Genomic DNA, 15,423 nt, shown 5'->3' on the forward strand with positions numbered 1-15,423 from the left:
TACTAGTAATTTGAGAAATTTAGATTGATACTATTTTATCCTATGACTTCCAATTCACTTAAATTGAGTTAGTAATTACAAATATTAGCGAATTCCATTGATGTAAATTAGTAAATTCTATTGATATAAATACGTGGACACCTTTAGGGAACATTCTCCTAAATCTATTTGGGTCCAATTAAGTGCTCTTGAAAAACCACTAAGTGGATTCGATAATGTTAATGCCAATCTGTTTGCTATTTTTGGTGTAGGGTTTGTTGGAGTAGAAACAAAAAAGAACTTAATAACTCCAAAGCCTTCTATGTCATATTTTGGAGGAGTATCTGCTACTGCAATAACTCCTACTTTAGATATTGGTATCATCAAGGAATCTGCTAGTGAATTAACAAATAATCTAACAAAGCTTTGATACTCAAGGGAATAAATATTATTGGGGACTGGATAATTAAATGAAATAAAACCAATTATCGCACCATTTGGTACATCCACATTTAAATAAATTCCATATTGTTCAATAATATTTTGTAAACTATTCTGTTTAGTATTTGTACTTGTGCACGGTGAAATCTGGAGAATTTTATCAAGTTCTGGAGAAAATTCCAAAGATAAAGTATTGAATATAATCCAAGAAAAGATATTATTGAATATACTTATAGGATTAAATATAACTTGACTTGTTAAGTCAATTGCTAATTCCCGAAGAGAATAATATATTGTAGGATATATATTAAATGTTATAAGCATATCTGCAGTTGATGTTTTAAATTTGGGAGAATTTTCAATATTAATAATTTTAATATTTGAGGGGATTATGCTTTGTATCTGAACATCACTATATGTTCCACGCTTTAATGATATTTTTATTGCTGCCAAAAATACTTTTTGGAATTGAATAAAAGATCCAAACGAAATTTGTTGTTCGAAGTAATAATTGAAATTATTTATCAGAATTTGGGCACTTAAAGCTCCCTGATTATATATTGGATCTGACTTGTGTGTTTGGATATATTTTAAAGGAGAATATGCATCTGATTGCTGAATAAAAAGCATACTTGGATTAGGTTTATATCCCTTAGGTAGAAAGTAGACAAATGGAGATAAATTTGAATCATATATTAATGAACATAATAAAAATGGATCCGTCCCAGTATTAGGATCATTCATATTTAGAAATATCGAATCTTTGTCAAATCCAATACTCCATGTTATAGTACTATTAATAGATATGATTTCATTATATGGATAAAAAGAAGAACATGTCTGATTATTTATTAAATTTACCATATTAACTCTATTTTCATAAAATAAAAATGCAATTGTGTCATATAAACCATTATTTAATGCAAAGGCACCTAATAAGTCTTTTCCAGAATAAATCATACCATAGTTGCTTGTAGAGAAATTTGAGTCAACTATAGTAGTATTTATTGTCCAAAGCATTTTTGATTTTGGATATTGACATAATCCTTTTACTGACTGTGAAACTACTGATGATTCAGGTATATCGCAATAAGGGGTGATACTACCATATAAATAACCATCAAGCAATACATATGGGAATCCAGTATAGTTATTAACTGAGAAATTAACACTTGTAACTGATGAATATATTTTGTTAAAAGTAATTTTCTTAATTAAAATTTCCGGCATATTATTAAAACCTGGATATTGAATTAATGCAAAACCACTATAATCTAAAATATATAGAACACTATCACTATTTACTAAAGTTATTGTCATTATATCACCAATATCATATATAGTTCCATTTGAGTATTGTGAAATATAACTATAATTACCTATCACTAACTTAATATTTGTAGGAGTTAATAATATAAAGGCGACATTTTTGTCATTTTCCTCCAAATAAATGCTTGCCAATATTACTTCCAGAGATGTAAAACTATCAATATTTTTATTAGCAATTAATTGTCTATCTGTATATTCATCTTTCAATTTAAAAGATAGTGTTACTGCAATTCCTTTTTTCCAAGATGTACTGGGATTGCTATTTACAAAGTATCCATATTTACCTACACAAACTGAATTTTGCTGTAATAGACAGCCACCATCAGGTTCTAATCTATTTGAAGCCTCTTGAGTAGTAGTGGTAGTTGTGATTATTGTAGTTGCAATTGTAATTGCAGTTGTAGTTGTAGTTACTAAGATTGATGGAATATTTATATTATTTGTTAATTGCCATATATTAAAAGAATTGTTAACTGAATTTCCACAGCAAGGAACAATTTTATTAAAGGATGCACCAGTAGCGTCTAAATGTAATAAATATTGCTGATTGCCATCAACTGTTATATAATAATTATTAGAAATTTCATCTAGTATTACCCAAAATGTAAAATATCCATTAGGATAAGTGGAACAATATGGCCCACATTGTGGAGATCCAGCTATTTTATACTGACCATTTATTAAGTTGGAAAATATTACCTCATCATCTTTTAATATAAGTGACAAGACTTTGTTGTTTCCTTCATCTAAAAAAATATATTCATAGTTGAACTGGAGAGTGTCTGATATTGAACTGGGGATTCCAGTAGATATCATTATAAATAATCCCCAGCCTGCCTTAAAATATATACCATTTGGTTGAAGTATTACAGATGTTCCATTGCAGCTCTCAAACATATATAAATTACACTCATTAATGCCATTCATAACTTTCAGTGGCTGAGATGGATTTATTTCAGCTTTTGTATTATTTTTATTTTTATTAAACTGGTTTGTAGTTCTATTATAGTGGTACCCTTTTATTGTATTAACTACATTCCTATCTTCCAATACCTCATGTATACCAACCGGGAAAAAAGAACGGGAGGTATTATATACTGAATTTGTATCATATGACCTACTGCTAGAGTTATACTGTGGGTTGTACCAACCGTTTCCAGTTTCTGCAGTGGGTTGGAATCCACCATTTTTAAACCCTCGTCTATATTGAATAAATTTAGATACTGAAGGAGCAAAGCCTTTAGGAGATATAATAGAAAATGGACCCATTTCGGAAGTTTTATATGGTATTGCACATACTGTCATTTGGGTATCTTTATCCTGTCTAAATACCCCAAGATATAACAAACTATTAGAGTCAATACCTAGTGTCCAAATTATTTTCGTACCATTTACCAAGGTTTGTCCATTTGGATAAGGACCACTACATGAAATATTATTAATTAAATCTTGTAATGCCAATCTATTATTAAATATGTAAATAACTAAAGAATCTCTAACTGAATTTGAAACAGTATAAGCCATATACAGATCAGGAAGTTCAAACATCGATCCCCAGGTTCCATTATTTATAAATGTATCATATACAAAAGTGTCAATTTTCCAAAACATTCCATCTTTTATATATGGACAAAGATTTAATGCTGCTTGGGCACTGCATTGAAGCTCATTAGGTTTACAGAGTGATTCAAAACTACAGGTACTGTAACCTTGAAATAAAATTTCACCTGGTAAATAAAAATTATTTGAAATAGAATAGTTTGACAATAGATATTGGTGTTCATTTAATGGATATACATAAGAAAATGAATAGTTATTACTATTTAACAGAAGTGGAATACTAATTAGGGACTGATATTTACTATTTAAAATATAAAATCCTTCAGAATTCCAGGTAATTCCCAATCTTTTATTCATATTTTTAAATATTAAAGATTCATTTGTCCAAAAAGATGTATAAACTTCATTATTAGCATTTAGGTTAAGATAAAGTGAAGTTTGATTAAAGTGTAAATCAAAAATTTTGTTTTTATGCGTTAAGAATGTAAAACCAGAATGTAGGTAGTAGTTATCTGCCACTATAGAACTTGAAGAATTAGGAATAGTGAAGTTTATCCATAGAATATTACCCTGATTAAAATAAGGTTCAATAGTCAGATTATAACCACTACAAGGAGTAGTACTATTACTCATTAAAATACAATTATCTTTAATATCCTTATACCATGGAGTTGCAGTCGTTGTTGTTGTTGCAACTACATTTGGAATAGTTACTTGATTTACGAATTGCCAAATATTGAAGGTATCTTGACTACAACATCCATCAATCTGCACAAATGAATTCTGTTCAGTAGCTTCAAAATTTAGTAGGTACTCTTTATTGTAATTTATTGAAATAAAATATAAATTCGATATAGAATCATAATCAAGCCAAAATGAAAAGAAGCCACCTGGATATGTAGAACAATAAGGACCACATTGTGGTGCTACTGCAGTTTTTATAGTCCCATTTCCATCAAATAATCTAATAGCAGTGTCATTAATAACCAATTTAAATACAACTTGACCAAGTGAATTTTTAAATAAATATTGATAATTACCATATCTTTGAGAAGGTTCGCTAGGTATACCAGTAGATATCATAGTAAATATGGTCCAATTTTTTTTTAATATCGATGATGGAACTTCAATTATAACTGATGTAGAATTGCATAGTCTGAAGAGTTGCAAGTTACATTTATTCTTACCATATAATATTGTTTTTGGGAAAAATAGATTATTAGGATATTTACTTGATATATTACGAGTATTTCTAGAATTGAAGTTATTATTTGTTAAATTGGAATTTAGTTGATATTGATTGGAAGCCTTGTTATATATATACCCAGGTAGTATATCTGAGCTATTAATAGGAATATAAGGAATACCAACTGGTAAATATGGTGCATTAATCCCATAGGGATTTTTTGTCATATAACGTTTAGTAACTTCATTATACGTTGGATTGTATGATCCAGTAGTTAAATTTGAAGTAGGAGTATAGCCACCACTATTAAACCCAGCTCCATTTTGTGTAAATGTGCTGTAGCTAGGGTATGAACTATGCGGATAAAGTTTAACAAAATACCCTATTTCTTTCGAAAATCCGAAAGAACATACTGTATAATTTTTTGAATCTTCTATGTCAGATATTCCTAAATAAATCATATTATTAGAATCAATACCAATAGTCCAAACTATCTTAGTTCCATTTGTAATATTTTCATTATTAATATAAGGACCTTCACAAACAAGATTATTTTCTAAATCTTGCATAGCCATTCTATCTTTAAAAAAGTAAAATATAATTGTGTCAGAATTACCATTATTCATTGCATATATACTTAGTAGCTCTGGGTATTGAAGATATAAAGATAGGATGTTCTCAGTAGAATTATTCATGCCTGAATTCATAATAACAGATTCTATAGACCAATAGATACCATCAAATGGTATTGGACAAGGATTTAAGAGAGCTTGTCCAGAACATGAAGTACTTTGAATACTACAAGTAGAGTCTAAAGAGCATGTATAATAACCATCTACTAAATAGCTAGTCATATTGGTTACATTGTATTGTAACATATATGAAGTAAAAATTTTATTTTTACTATTACCAACCCTAGTAATGTTTTGGATACTGTTAATTATCTGATTACTAATTTTGGCAGAGACTAGAACTTGTTTATTTTCATTAATAATATGCACTAATTCATTTGTTTCATTATAAATGCTAATACCTATTATAATCATATCTCCAGGGAATAATAACGCTTCATTTGTATAAAAAGAAGTAAATACTTCACTAGTTTTTAGATTTCGTAAAATTATTTTGGTCTTGTTGAATTTCAAACTTAAAAGAACATCATTGTCATTCCATAGTTCATAGGTTGTGGAAAATACAGTTTGGTTTTGAGAAGAGGAGCTTTGATCTGAAAAAGTGAAGTTGAGCCATACAATTGAGTTATCCAATTTTGTGTCTGATATAGTAGCATTTATTCCAATGCACCAATTATTTTGGTTTACAGAAAGATCACAAATTGTATGCATATATGATGATTTTATAATTTGGTTTGATGCAATCCAATTACTTAGCAATACTTGTGGTGGAAAGGTATTTAGAGATCTTGATGAAATATGCGTTATATTTCCTATCAGAGGTACAGAAATACCTACCATTGTTCCTGGATATGAAATGTCTCTTTTTTGTATTCTTTGATTTAAACCTAAATTATTTGTTTCATTATTTGCAAGTAAACTAGCCACGATTAAGTTTTTGTAAGAACTATCGACATATATATATACCAAAAGTGTACTCTTAAAATCTATAGGATCTTTTATATTATAATTTAGGAATATTATATTATTTTGCCCACCGGTTAATGTTAAGTTAAGGCCATTGATCTCCAATTTGGCAATAGAAAACTGTGAACCCAAAGAGTTTTTAATACCTAATAAGTCAATTATATATATATCTTCTGAATTATAGGTAATATTAAAAATAAATACAAAGTTATTTTCTAAAATTGTGCCATATGGAGATATTCCTACCTGAGTATCTTTCTCAATAGGGCATATATTAAACATGTATAAACTACACATATTCCCACTAACTTGATTGATCGATTTTTTCGGGATAATTGAAATACTACCTAAATTCACAAGAGTTCCATTAATAATTCCAGAATTTAATCCTACAGGATATAAAATGTTGAATCTTAAATTTGAAATTGAAGTAATATTTAATGAGCAAATTTCGGAAATTTTACTATTATCAAATTTAGCATACAAAGTTATTGTATCTAACCCTATAGAAAATGACCATTCAAAATATCTATTTAAACTATTTGTAGTAATTGGTTGATGATTTGAGCCATATAAATTGTGGCAGGAGCTACCATCATTCAGATATTGTAGGCTTGCGTAAGTTTTGAAGAAATAAAAAGAAAAAATATTGGAGAAACCATCGTTAATATTAAAAGCATATATCAAATTTGGTAATTTAAATCTATAACCATACTCACCACTATTTATAAAAGAAAGGGTATTTGATCTTATCTTGAACATATAAATTAATTGGTTAGGCGGAGGATAAGGACATAGTCCACTGAATGAGACCCCAATACAATTTAATGTACTATCTAAAGAGCATAAATTATTAAAAGAACACTCAGTATACCCATGATATAAGAATGGATAAGTAATTAAATTTACAATATGTGACTGTTGTTGCCCTTGAAATATACCCCAAGAATTATTGCCTAGTATAGTTATTTTAACTATTGTATGTGATTGAGCTGAGTAATCAGGAAATAATCCAAATGTCTGAGAATCCAATGAAAACCGAATAAATCCTGAAATTTTATTAATAGATACTGCTATCCAATTTAATGGGTATACAAATATATTATTAGGATAAAAATTCCAAATCTCTTCCTTAGTTAATAAATTAACAACCCCTAAGTTGGTTTCGTTAAATAGTATCATAAATATTGTCATACTATTATTTGTTTCTAAGCTAATACCCCAAAAAAAAGTATTATTATTGTATACTATTTTTATATTGTTAGAGATCATAAAATAACTTGTAACTTCATAGTTCAAAGAGAGATATGCTTTATTTGAAGAATTTGAATTGAAAGTAACTGATCTCGTTAAACAATAAGATATCACATTTGATATATTTAAAGAGCACTCGTTTTTGTAAGAAGCAAGAGGATTTGTTAGATTACCTTGTTCATATGAAGTTGGAGGTGGAACAAAACCATTGACAAAATTTATTAGTATATTGGAAATCCCTGATGAAGAGACTGATATATTCTCAATATTAAGATTGCCAAGCAATATCTTAGTGACAATATTATTACAACATACCATATATAAATAAGGTATTTCTAATTCATCTGATTTATGGTTAGCAATTCCTATAAGGAATTCAAATGTATTTTGTTTTAGGAAATCTGCAAAACACTCAGACTTACTATTATCAATTTGACCATATCCACTAATAGTACCTATTCTTTGATTAGATGAATATAATAATATAGAAGAAGTATTTGCAGCTAATATATGCAACCCAGCTATTTCAATATTTTTTGAGTTACCAAATGAAATACTAATTGATATTTCTGAATATTCAGATGGTTGAATTGTCAAGTTAAATCTTATTGCAGTATATATACTTAATGCTGTAGGTAAAGTTACACTAAAGGCTTTAACAGGTATAAATGCATTGAGTTTTGGTGTTGCTGAATTATTTGGAGATACAGAAATTGAATAATTAGATATTATATTCTTTTTATTTGGAATCATTGTTATATTTCCAATATTAGTATTAAATTCATTAGATATTGACTTAAAATAATATAAATCAGTAAGATTCTTGTTCAAGGGGATAGTACAAAGAATAGAAGTGAAATTTTCAACACTTAATAATAGCTGAACTTGTGAAGATTGTGTTATAAATATTCCAAGACTTAAAAATATACTTGAGCTTAACTCAATACCTAAAGGGGCTGTATTATAACATGAATACCCATTTACAACATCATAAAGAGCTAAATAAGTACCAAATACATTAATTATATAATATATTTCTGTAGTGCTACCAACTATAAACATACTTCGAGTATCTGGTAATATTCCAAGCTCTGTTTGATTATTAATAGAAGGTAGAGTACCATTATATATTATTGCAAGATACTCAAAATCTGAGCATAACTGACTAACATTTGATCCAGGACATATATAAGCTCCGCTGTTACATTGATTAAAAAAATTGCATTCTTGATATTGACCTAAAATGTAAGATGAATAAGTATATTTTTTATCAGGAGAAAATACTGCACTTGAATTGTATGTAATAGATATGACGTCTTTATAACATATACTCTTTATACTATCTACTGGATACTCTTTAATTTCAGTTATATTTGCATATACTAGTCCTGAACTAGTGTCTATAGCATAGATAATATTATTATACCAGATCAAAGAAAGTATAAACTTTGTAGTATATAAACTAATAAAGTTAATTAAAGGACCAGATGATGAAAGACCAGTTATTGAATATGTTAATAAAATAGCAGTTTGTAATAATGAAAGTTCATATACAACTTTTCCTTTAGAAATTAAATTCCATTGACATTTTTCAAATCTTGATATATTTTCCAAATTATTAAGTGCTATAGTGATATTTTGTATTGAACTAAATCCTTTAAGCTCAAAGTCAAGTTCAGTTGTTGAAGTAGCTGGAATAGTTAAGTTTACATTTAAAGAACTACATGAGGACATTGGATATAAAATACATGTATCTCCATTAACCTCAGAATATTTTGGAATACTTTTACTATAGTTTGTAATAATACTATTTTCATTATCACTACCTAAATACTTAACAGAAATTGGGGATTTCTCTGTATAATTCGCTATTAATGAAATCCTTGAAAAATAATACTCTAGTGATAATTCACATATTAAAAACCATTGATTATCCATCTCATATAAAATCTGTACTATATTTTTAGAAGATATACCTTGAAGCTGGATATTTAGATTTGATATTGTAGTTTCTGGTACTATTGCAGTATAAACATTTCTTGTAAAGCTATCTTCAACAGCTACATAATCTCTAAATACTATTATTTGTATAGATGGAATCATTAATTGATCTGTTAAATCTATATTAATAAAAGAATCTGATGAATTGGAGATATAATAAAATTTCAATGTGCATATAGTGAACGATTCGTTCACATAATATTCCTGAATATTTAACTTTATATTTATGTGTAAATTATTTTCAAATGGGAAATTCTCATTAAATCCGAGAATAGTTTGAGAATCTGTAATAAAATTAGATCTAGAAAAACCATAAATAGATGCTTTATTGAATATTGATATTGGAGTAGTAGAAAAGGGTTTAACATTAAATAATGCTGAATTACTAGGCAAATATATCTTACCAATACCTATAAAATCCGATTTCAGCTGAATATGCAGAATAGTTACTCCAGTATCTGAAATAACGTATAAATTTTGATTTTGAAATACAAAATTCAACTTAAATATGAAGTACATATTTTTTAATCCTGTATTGTTACCTAGATTTCCCCAAGTTTGTTGTTGACAATATTCAATTCCAATAGAATCTGCAGTTATCATTACATTAAACAGTTCTAATGATAACTTAGTATCATAAAAAATATAATTAGATAAAATACCATTATTAGAATAGATATATACTGAACTGAATAAGTTAATCTGCAATCCAGATTTATAAAGGGGATCTGGAATAGATAAAGTAATATTATTTGAGTAACATTCCAGATATAACGATAATTTACAGGATGAGACATAATTATTAAGAGATGTCTGAGTGATTATTTGTTCTGTATTTGGTTGATAAGCTCCTATATATAAGCTAAATTTAGAGTTAGTTTCTGTTTCTACACTTACAAAATCTATTTCTGATGTATAAGGAAGCATACAAATGATACCATTTGGAGTTGCAATAATCAAATATTGAGATGTATAACCATCTTCCCAGTAGTTTACATTAAATGTTAACTTATTTTGAATTGAGAAATTAATATGGTCTTTAGGATACATTCCAGAACAGTAGTAACCGTTGACAGTATTTTTTAAAACTGCATATGATGGAAACAATATAGCTTCAACAACAGAAATATTGTTGCTATTTAAAAAATTATAATTTGCAATGGAACCATCGGTACTAGATACAGACTGTAATTCTGCATCAATTTTGAGTTGTTGTGATTCTATTCTTTTTCTAGGAAAATTTGTAAATCTAAATAAAGAACTGTAGACCACATCAATATCAGAAATTATAAATATAATATAAAATAAAAATATAACAGTTTTATTAGAAATCATCCCCATATTATATATTATTCAGTAATATTACCAATAAGATAAACACAAGCCAAAATTCCAATATTTCTTAACTATTAAAGTCCAATTTAACACTACATACACATAAATTATTTTTATTCATTTGCTGTTTTAGAAAATCTAATAAAATCAAGTAACAATTTAACTTAGAAAGTGGAGAAGAATAGAAACTAATAAAGACGTACTTGTTACAATATATCAAGTAACTATTGGGGAGCGGCCATGTAATAATACATGCAGAAATAGAACCAAAACAGTTGGTGCTTATGACTATTAGGTGTATTAGAGACGAAAATATGTGGCAATTATGCATGCAAAATATCATTTTATTTATAATTATAGTTCTATTTTACCTAAAAAGTATATATTGCTAAATAAATAGATTTAGAATTTAATAGACCCGATTGCCTAATATTAAACTAGATATATCATCATAGTCATCTTCGTCATCATCTATTGAGCTATACAAATCTTGATTTTCATTTCTTATTATTCTAATTTGCTTAATTACAAGTGGTGTTACTGGAGCTTCAGGAGGACCTGTTTGTTGACTTTCTCCATAAGCTCTTTCTCTAAAAATCATCTCGTACTTCTTTATAAGATCCACAAACTTCTTAGCTTTTTTCTTTTTTTTTCTATGAGAAGGAGCAACACGTCTATAAATATTATAAAATCTTGTTGTTATAAAAGGGATTTTCTTTAAAGCTTTCATAACCCTACTCTTTAGTTTTTTGGACTTTTTCCCTTTAAAATTATCCATAATTCGCAAATCAGATTTACCAGTATTGCTATAGGTACTTTGGAACCTTTCAATAGGTATTTGAGGAGCTAAATTTTCTGAAGATTCAGTTGAATACTGAATATTTGGAATTAAATAATCATCTTCTGTCATTTGATTTTTTAATAATTTAGAACTTTTTAGTTTATGTTTTTGTGGTACTCTTTTGTAAGATTTTATGTTTTCATTACTTGGGCCATTTAATTTCCTAGCCTTACTATAGATAATAGACGATTTATCTTTTATTTGTAGATTCTTCCTTTTATCACCAGCAAGTTTATTTGCGAGTCTTTTTGAGATTTTTTTAATATGTAACTTCCCTTCTGGTGTATCCATATATTCAAAAAGCTGACTCAATTGTTCTGGTTCTATAGTTTCTGAAAATTCCAAAATTCCTTTTTCATCATTGAGTGCATATTTCTGTAAAAGTTTTGTTAATAAATTATCAATTTCTTTAAAACTCAGTTCATTCTTCTTAATATCCTTGATTTCCTTTTTGATTATTGAATTTATTAGTAGTTTGTTCTCAGGATTAGATAACTCCTTTCTTTCATATTTCTTTACTGAACCAAAAAATTTCTGAAAATCCTTGAAAGTTTCTTCATTAACTTTTTTTCTATTCTGAATGTTTTCATCAGATATATCATCAAATGAAGATTCATCAGTAATCTGTTCTAAATTACTTCGATGTTTTAAAGCTATATCTAAAATTTCTCCAGAAGGTTCATCACAGAGCCCCGAATTTCCAAGAGAGCAACTATCTTCTACCATAACTTGAGCAATGGACTTCTCTTTTAGAAGCTTTTTAGATATATCAGTTTTACTTTTTTCAATTGCAGCTTTATCTAATTTGCAATCTGCTATCAAAATAGATGTCTCAGTAAATCCCAAGTCACTAAGCACATCGTTGTCATTAATTAAGTCTACATTGCCCTTGTCAGTATTTAATTTTAAAGAAAACCAAATACCTCCCAGGCTAGCAGTATCATCCACAATAAGTTTCAAGCTATTTACATTAATAAATAACGGCACTTTAGCTATAAAATATCGTTGCTCTAGCAAAGTATTAAGAGGACAATTTTTTATTGTAAGAGGTATATCAAAAGATGGACCATCAGTTTGGAATAACTTTGCTAAAAGTGGATTCGGGACTTTTCTATTAGCATTCCCAATTGGACTTTGCAATTTACTATTTAACCCTACATTTTTATTAGTATTAAGTTCTAATTCTGGAACTAGAATAGCTCTGATAATATCTCCAGGAACAAAACCAGTAAGTCCTACAGAATTTTTTATATCTGGAATGCTATATACAAATTTTCTATATTCTTCTCCAATATCCATTGGGGAAGCTATTACGACATTTCCTTTTTCAGAAATTAATCCTCGTTCAATAGCTTTACTTTTTATAGCACTTTGAAGGGTTCCAAGGTTTGTTATTCTTTGTAAGTTTATTACTAATGGCATAGGATATTTTTTACCTTGAGGAGTTTGAAATTCAGCCTTAATTGAATATTTAGGAATTATCTTAACAATGAAGGTTAAATTTTGTTCACCATCATCTTCTAAAGAAAATAGATGCTCAAGGATTGCATTATCTCTAACATAATTATGTGATTTTGGTTGTTGTAAGAATACATCATTTGGATCATCAGTTGAAATTAATTGTTTCTTTACAAAAGAGTCAATAAATTTCTTACAAGTCATACCTGATTTTGCCTGAACTTTTATTTTGATATACTTTTTTCCCTGTTTTTCTTCAGTAAAGTCACTAGATTCATCTAAATCTTTATTAGAATCTTCCAATATTCCAATTAAATTTTGTTTATTAACCAAGAGGATTACTTTAATATCCCTACTTAATGTCACATTAATAACTATATTTTTACTTGATTTAGGTGCTTCAACTAAATTTATATAAGTCGTGGGAGATGGTGAATCAGGAAATTGCAAGTATTCCATAACTTTGTCTGTTCCAAGCTGCACTTCAATTCCTTTCACTACAATCATTGAAAATATTTTGGGTTCAGAACTATATAACATATACAAAAAATCTAAAACCGAAATTATCTCTGGAATTTTTATTGTTACTGCATTTGTAAATTTAGGATCTTCTTTTTCATCAGAATCCACTAAATGCAAAATAATATCTACACTTACAAACTTTACAGGTTTTAGCTCTAGAATAATATCTTGCGAAAAGAAAGTTGATGATATTAGTAAGTTCTGACTATTTGGATTCAACAATTCCTTTTTATCCTCTTCTTTTGATATAAAATATAGTACAAAGTTTGTTTTGTGTTTTTTAGATTTCAAAGAAGCCCAAAAAATTTGAGCTTGAGCATAAAGAGAGGCTATAGTTGCTATAGCTGGATCATTCTCTATAGATAAGCTTAAATTTTCCTCTGTATACACAAAAGTCACCAAACTATGAGTAGTAAGTTCCTTAGATATATTTATAGGGATATTAGATACTGATTCATCAATCCATGATGGATGTTCCTTATTAAAGCTTGCACTAAACTGCTTTTTTTCAGAATCCTTGGGAGTACTCATACTTTTTTCTGAGATCAGATTCCCTTCTTCATATTTATCAGCTACTGATTCTTTATTTTTAATATTTTGTATATGTTCTAAACCTTCCAAATTTTCATCTTGCTTGTATATTGATACAAAAATATAAAATGGAGAATTAGTTGTAAATTGAGCTCCTTTAGGCAGATATTCATTTAAAAAAACTCCATTATTTTTAAGAACGGCTCCTGTTTGATCTTGAAGAGTAATAGATACTTTTTCATTATTTAAGTTTTTAATTTTTATAATAAACTCTACTAGTGTTGACAAATCTTCATTTGGAGATATAAAAAACATTTCAGGTATCTGATTTACAGAATTAGAGAAAGATATCATAACTGGAATTTTATTAGATATTTCGGATTCAGGTGATATAATATTCGAAAAATTTTCTGGTGAGTCAGGATTTGGAGTTACTTTTCCCCCTAATTGCCTACTAGGATCGTCACTTACATATATATACAAAATTTCACCATTCCTAACACTTGCCTGGGCATCTTCCCCCTTAATCTGTATTTCGTCAAGTTTATTGACCCCTTTTTTATCTTTATTTCCAATTGACTCTATTAAATATCCAGTGCTATCTGTATATTGCTTAATAAGATTCATTAACTCTTTAAATGATAGCGGGAAATTACATTTTACTGTTACAGTACTGGGTAATTCAGATGGCGAGATAATCATATCTGAATTAATAGGTAGAAATCGAAAAATTAGAACTCCATTAGATGTATTATCAAAAGATTCTTTATCATCTGCTGCGTCAGTTTTAAGTTCAGGTTCAGTACTAGGAATCTTCTTATTAATATTAGATTCAGTATAATTTCCAGAAACTAGATAATTTTTCATTTCTTCTGTAAAAATGAAGTTTATATCAAGTTGTGATTCTCTTGGTAATAAAAAATTTCTTATAGCAAACTTTTGATAGTCGACAGTAATTTGTTCCATATTTATATAAATATTAAAATGACTCCGGAAGTCTGATCCCAATACATTATCAAGTTCTTTATAACCATACTCAATTACAGAAGATAGTGTATCATCTAAATTAGCTTGAATTATATTAGACTCTAACCCTACTTCTGATGGATAAGTAAACTTTACATTTATTATATCCTCAGATTTACAATAAACAAACAATAGCAGTGGAAATATTAGAAAGAGATCATAATATACCTTTTGTCTAATAATTCTGCATATTTTGCTACCCATTATTATTTCACATTGAATCTCCTTTAAAAAAGTTAAAATTTTATGTGCAGGATATATCATGCACACTGCACACACACACACTTTGAGATTTGGAACTTTTATATAAATAAGGGTACTTGAAGTTTACATTAAATAAAACTATAATAAAAGTATAATAT

At 28.0% G+C, this 15,423-nt stretch overlaps 2 protein-coding genes across 2 annotated transcripts, besides 7 other annotated features; both read right to left on the reverse strand.

The window, feature by feature from the left end:
- Positions 1-117: 117 nt before the first annotated feature.
- Positions 118-10,689, reverse strand: CMU_037990 (uncharacterized protein; the record flags this gene model as incomplete). Its single annotated transcript, XM_002139047.1, has 1 exon — positions 118-10,689. One exon carries the CDS (start codon positions 10,687-10,689, stop codon positions 118-120), a length of 10,572 nt encoding a protein of 3,523 aa, XP_002139083.1.
- Positions 781-802: a sequence feature (AT_rich).
- Positions 2,101-2,160: a microsatellite.
- Positions 2,715-2,736: a sequence feature (AT_rich).
- Positions 6,124-6,158: a sequence feature (AT_rich).
- Positions 10,632-10,664: a sequence feature (AT_rich).
- A 403-nt stretch (positions 10,690-11,092) lies between the features above and the next one.
- On the reverse strand, positions 11,093-15,325 carry CMU_038000 (uncharacterized protein; the record flags this gene model as incomplete). Its single annotated transcript, XM_002139048.1, has 1 exon — positions 11,093-15,325. One exon carries the CDS (start codon positions 15,323-15,325, stop codon positions 11,093-11,095), a length of 4,233 nt encoding a protein of 1,410 aa, XP_002139084.1.
- Positions 14,276-14,305: a sequence feature (AT_rich).
- Positions 15,000-15,021: a sequence feature (AT_rich).
- Positions 15,326-15,423: the final 98 nt, after the last annotated feature.

The sequence above is a fragment of the Cryptosporidium muris genome, genomic scaffold (assembly GCF_000006515.1).
Source record: "Cryptosporidium muris RN66 scf_1106632373453 genomic scaffold, whole genome shotgun sequence".
Taxonomy (NCBI): domain Eukaryota; phylum Apicomplexa; class Conoidasida; order Eucoccidiorida; family Cryptosporidiidae; genus Cryptosporidium; species Cryptosporidium muris.